Below are 5,665 nucleotides of genomic sequence, written 5' to 3'. Positions count from 1 at the left end.
GGGGCTGCCCCACGCTCAGCCCGGTTCCCCCGTTGCAGACATGGTGGCCCAGGCCCTGGAGCTGTCCCGGAAGCCGCACGTGGTGATCGCCACGCCGGGCAGGTTGGCCGATCATCTCTGCAGCTCCAGCACCTTCAGCCTCAAGAAGCTCCGGTTCCTGGTGAGACGGTTTTTCCCGCGTCCTGTCTCATCCCTCCCCGGATCCCCTCCCCGGATCCCCGGCCCCCCGGGGGGCTCGGCAGCTCAGCCGGTGTCCCCGTGGGCAGGTGCTGGACGAGGCGGACCGGCTGTTCGAGCAGGGCAGCGCGGATTTCAGCGCGGACCTGGAGGTGGTGCTGGGCGCCGTCCCCGCCCGCCGGCAGACGCTGCTGTTCAGCGCCACGCTGAGCCACGCGCTGCAGGAGCTGCAGAGCCTGGCGGGGAACAGACCCTTCTTCTGGGAGGCCGTGTCCGAGTGAGCCCCTTCCCCCCTGCGTGGGACATGCAGATGTTTCCTCTCCCTTTGTCTCCTCACTTGTCCTTTGTCTCCCTCTTGTTCCATCTTTGCTTCCCAAAGGCTTTTGTAGAATAGAACCATGGAATGGTTTGGGTTGGAAGGTTAAAGATCATCCAGTCCCACCCCCTGCATGGGCAGGGACACCTCCCACCAGCCCAGGTTGCTCCAACCTGCCCTTCAACACTGCCAGGGATGGGGCAGCCACAGCTTCCCTGGGCAACCTGGGCCAGGCTCTCACCACCCTCACAGCAAAGAATTTCCTCCTGATATCCAACCTAAATCTCCCTCTTCCAGTTTTCATCCATTCCCCCTTGTCCTCTCCCTCCCTGCCCTTGTCCCAAGCCCCTCCTCAGCTTTCCTGGAGCCCCTTCAGGCACTGGAAGCTGCTCTAAGGTCTCCCTGGAGCCTCCTCCAGGCTGAACACCCCAACTCTCCCAGCCTGTCCTCAGAGCAGTTTTTTGTTGTTTTCTTTGCTTTCCCCTCCCCCAGGGTGAGGACAGTGGATGAGTTGGACCAACGTTACCTGCTGGTGCCCGAGGCAGTGAAGGATGCCTACCTTGTCCACCTGATCCAGACCTTCCAGGACCAGCACCAGGACTGGTCCATTATCATCTTCACTAAAACCTGCAAGTGAGTGGTGATGTTCCTCCTGGTCACCCTTGGTGACTTCCCATTCCTGTGGAGATTCCAGATCCCTGGGTGTGAGGTGGGATGGTAGCTGCTCCCTTCATCTCTTCTGACACGTGGTACAAGCAGCTTTTCCTCTGCTCAGTCCCAGGGGTGAGGGGTGGGTGTCCTGCTCCCTGCCTGTGCCAGGGCACTTCTGTGGTCATTAGGGTGGGGGCTCCTGGAGGAACCCCCAGCTCTGTCCTGCTCCACCAGCTTCACATTTCCCTCTTTGATTCTGATTTTATTGTCTTTTTTTTTTTCCTCCAAGAGACTGCCAGGTCTTGAACATGATGCTTAGGAAATACAAATTTCCTTCTGTAGCCCTGCATTCCATGATGAAACAGGTGAGGGCTGGGCAGGTGTGGGAGCTGGATGTCCCAGTCCTGCAGCTCCTCTGGGTCCCCAGGTCCCTCACGCAGGAATTTCTCTTCACAGAAGCAACGATTTGCAGCTTTAGCCAAGTTCAAGTCCAGCATCTTTAAGATCCTCATTGCCACTGATGTTGCTGCCAGGTGAGGGACAAACGTGGTCTCTGGCCAAAGGTCCTGGGCTTGATTTTTCAACACCAGAACCAGGATGGGGATTGGTCTGGGTTAAACAAGAGGAGAGCTTTAAATTCCCCCCACTCAGGTGGGACAGGCTTGTTCTTACGTAGAACATCTCTGAGCTGTGTTTTAGAGCCCACTTGTGTGTGGTGCAGCTCTGCCCCTGGCAGGTTTTGCTGCAGCAGGGGGTGTGTTCCAGCAGGAGGGTGATCTCTGTGAGGCTGAGGCTGTCCCCTGGGATGGGGGGAGGGACACGATGTGTTCCCTGCCTGCAGGGGGGGGTTTGTCCTAGAATCCCCTGAGCCAATAAAGATGGGAATCGTGAGAATATGGAGCTCCTGGAGAAGGCAGAGGGCAGGAGCTCAAACTGCAGCTCTAAAACCAGCATTTCTCAACTTCTGTTCTTTCCCTGCATTACAGAGGTTTGGACATTCCCACAGTCCAAGTTGTCATCAACCACAACACTCCTGGTCTGCCCAGAATCTACATCCACCGGGTCGGCCGGACGGCGCGGGCGGGTGAGCTGGGAGACCCACCTTGGCTGAAACTGGGATCCCTGTGCTGGAGCTGGGCCCTGGGGGCTGCCAGGGGGGTGGAGGAAGATGAGGCTTTTCCTTCAGCAGCAGATCTGCTCAGATCACTGCCATCCTGCCTTGGGTTGCATGCTCACCCTGGCCTGTGTCTGATCCGCACCCATTGCTACCTGATCTTTCAGCACAAATAAAGACCCCCTGGAGCACCTGGTCACCACCATGTGATAGGCTGGGGCTGGATGGAATTGGGCCTGGGCCTGGCTTCACCTCCCTCTGCTTTTCAGGGGTCCTTCATGACTGTGTTTCCACCCTCCAGGTCGGAAGGGCATGGCCATCACGCTGGTGACACAGTACGACATCCACCTGGTGCACGCCATCGAGGAGGAGATCAGTGAGTAGAGCTCCAGGAATGCTGCTGGAACCTGGGGTCATGTGTCCTTGTGGTACCTACAGCCCTGGGCTCATCCGTGCTGAATGTATGAACCATAACATCAGCATAAAAGTGGTTTCTCTTCCCTGTGTGGCTGAGGCTTGGAAAAGAGCAGGAGCACTTGGGTCTCCATCTCAGTTCTGCTGGAGTGTGCCAGGCATGGACCTTTTGTCTCCCTGCAAACAGTGTTGGACTTGGTCTGTAACCTTTTTATTAAAGCAGGCAGCTTCTTCCTTCCTGGCTGTTGGATATGCTGGGGTGAACAGAAAGAGCAGGTTGCTTTGCATAGGTTCAGACTTAGTTATTTTTTTTTAGGAAGTGGAGCTAAAAACTGCAGCATCTGGTGCTGTGGGGCATTGTGGGCAGGTCTGATCCTGTGTTGGAGGCTGCAGAAGTGAGAGGGATCACAGCAGATGACAGCAATTCACTGATAATCCAGTCATACTGGATTTTTTGACTAGTTGAGAATGTGCCCTTGAGTTTTGTAACCAACCCTGTCAATGTCTCTCCCTGATGCAGAGCTGCAGCTGCAGGAGTTCTCTGTGGAGGAGCAGCTGGTGCTGAACATCCTCACCCAAGTGAACGTCACCAGGAGGGAATGTGAAATAGTGAGTGTGGCAGGAAGAAGCCCCTGCTGGGCAGCTGGGGGTACCCAGGAAATCCACAGCAGTCCCTGTGGCTCTGGGTACACAGCTTTGCTCTTGAGCACCTAAAGAAGAAGTTGGGTTCCTTTTTCTGGTGGAATCACACAGACCTGAGTGTGGGGAGGGTGGTTGTAGTTACATCCCCTGGGTTTGCTCTATTCTTGAGGCTGGTATTTTGGGGGGGAAGCTCTGCTGTACCAGATGTGTGCCCTGTGGTGAGGTTCTGCTGACCCTTGAGAGCTGCTGACCCTTGAGAGCTGCCCTGCTTTTCTCCAGGTCACACTCAGTGCTTGGTACCTGATGGCCCTGTTGTGGTTTTGCCTTGACAGGAACTGGAGGGAATGGATTTCGATGAGAGGAAAGAAATCAACAAGAGGAAACAAATGATCCTGGAAGGGAAGGTGAGAGTTGCTGCGCCAGAAGCTCCTTTGCTCAGTAGCTGGTGTTGTGCCATCCGTGTGGAAGGGGGATAACATTCCTCCCTCACTGCTGGGGGATTTCTGCCTCACTCCCCTGCAGAGTGGGGAGGTTTTATCTTAGAGGGGGACTGATCTTAAAAAGTGCATCAGAAGGATGTGAGTCCTGCAGCACAGCCTGGGCTGGAAACGCAGCATGAGCATCTGGGACAGGCAGGGGGGCTGGCACTGCCCCTGGGCATGACACTCGTGTGACTTTTGCCATTGCAGGACCCAGATCTGGAGGCAAAGAGGAAGGCAGAGCTGGCCAAGATCAGGAAGAAGAACAAGGAATGTCGTGAGAAGCTCCAGCAGACGCTGCAGAGGAAGAAGCAGCTGAGGCTGAAGAGGAAACTGCAGAAGAGGATGGAGCGGAGGAACAAACGGCTGGTGCAGGAGGAGAAGTAACATCCTCTGGCCTTGCTGCTGCTTTGGGAATGCTGGGACCTCTCTTGTTTTCATGTGGACATTCCTGACCTGAAATCAGTGTTGGAGAGTAGAGGGAAGGTGGGTGAGGAGAAGGGACTCTGATAAACTGCCCTGTTACTCTTCCTCCCTGGTGCTGGCTTGGGCCCCTCCTGCAGGCTGGGCCAGGCTCCTGAAGAATGTCTTTCAAGAGCAGTTTCCTTCCTCCAGCAAAGCAGAGGCCAGACCTGAATTCTTGGTGACGTGAAGGGAAATAAAAATCCTCTTCCCTCTTCATTCAGTCATTGCTCTTTCTCTTTCAAGGGCTGGTCCTTGCCATTCACACTTATTTTTATCAACAGAGTGTCCCCTGAGCCAGAGTCTAAAAATACTGTGACAAAATGAGCACAGCCCCTGTCTGTGCCACAGCCCAGAGCTCCCTGAGAGGAAAATTCCTGGAACACATGGGGAGGTCATAGTGCATGGCTGGGCCTGGGGTTGTCTTGGGATAATTCTGGTCTGCACACTGCAGTGATTCTCTTGCCTGCCTTGGCTCAGCCCCCAGCCCTGGGCTGCTCTCCGTGGGGATGGCGGAGTCACTGTTTGGAGAGCAGGGCTGTGGGAATTCTGTTTTCCCAGCTGATCAGTTCAAAGAGCCCCAGGAGTGGGATTGCCTTATTTCTTGTCCCATCCAGGAGTCACTGGAGTGGTTTCATGGGGTACAAGGGGTCTTAAAGATCATCTGGATCCAACCCTGTTGGATCGGCTCTGCAGGTTTCTGGGCTTCCCTGGGTGGATTTGCATCACATAGATTTGGAACAGGAGGAATCCCAGAGTGGCTGAGGCCAGAGTTTGGCCACTTCCCTTCTGGTGTCAGGTTTGGTCCTTGGTGCCTTCTTTAATGGTCAGAGCTTTCTGTGATGGGAGACTGAAGACCTGTTATTTCTGTCCTCTGGGTTACAAGAATAGTTTCTGTGCTCAGTGCCCAAATAAATATTTATTGCAACAAGTGGCTGGATGTTTGACCTTCTCCAACACAGGGGGGAGTTGTGGGATCACAGGCTGGGGAGCAGCACTTGTGTGGGCAAAGGCTTGGAGATACAACCGGGTTTATTTCAAGAGATGAGCTGGACAGGATGGAGCTGGTGGGTGCCAGATCCCTCAGATCCCACAGATCCCTCATGCATCCCGAGCCCAGCTGCTTTCCTGGAAGGATGTGGTGCCTCTGCCCAGTCTGAGCATGGTCTGTGCACAGAGAAATCCTGTCCCCAGGGGGACTCCTGCAGCCTCGCGGTGCCTTCGGGCCAGGCTGGAAGGCTGACAGGAGCTTGGGAGGGGCAGGTTCATCTGCTGGCAACCGAGATGGGTGCGGTACCGCCTGGGGTGTGGGTGCTGTTCCTTGCTCTCTCCTCTTGGGTGCCCTCCAGGAAGGAAAAGCCCTTCCAGCCTGCCGTGGGGCAGAGCTCGTGCCGTGGGGCACAGCCCAGC

General features: G+C 55.4%; 2 protein-coding genes across 2 annotated transcripts in view; one reads left to right on the top strand and one right to left on the bottom strand.

Annotated features, from left to right (window-relative positions):
* COPE (coatomer protein complex, subunit epsilon) overlaps positions 1-42 on the bottom strand; it is a 7,178-nt gene extending 7,136 nt beyond the window's left edge. Inside the window, 1 exon segment of the mRNA XM_009995089.1 lies at positions 37-42. Within this exon segment, the coding sequence (XP_009993391.1) occupies positions 37-42 (6 nt within the window).
* On the top strand, positions 41-4,180 carry DDX49 (DEAD (Asp-Glu-Ala-Asp) box polypeptide 49). The gene is made up of 10 exons (XM_009995086.1): positions 41-160; positions 267-454; positions 986-1,126; positions 1,434-1,509; positions 1,601-1,677; positions 2,131-2,228; positions 2,560-2,634; positions 3,193-3,281; positions 3,647-3,718; positions 4,004-4,180. The coding sequence occupies exons 1-10, from the start codon at positions 41-43 to the stop codon at positions 4,178-4,180; spliced, it is 1,113 nt and encodes a 370-aa protein (XP_009993388.1).
* The last annotated feature ends 1,485 nt before the right edge of the window (positions 4,181-5,665 follow it).

This window comes from Chaetura pelagica, unplaced genomic scaffold (assembly GCF_000747805.2).
Source record: "Chaetura pelagica isolate M959 unplaced genomic scaffold, ChaPel_1.0 scaffold463, whole genome shotgun sequence".
Classification (NCBI taxonomy): Eukaryota; Metazoa; Chordata; class Aves; order Apodiformes; family Apodidae; genus Chaetura; species Chaetura pelagica.
Note: the sequence above shows the minus strand (reverse complement) of the source record. Positions and strands in the feature narration are given on the sequence as shown.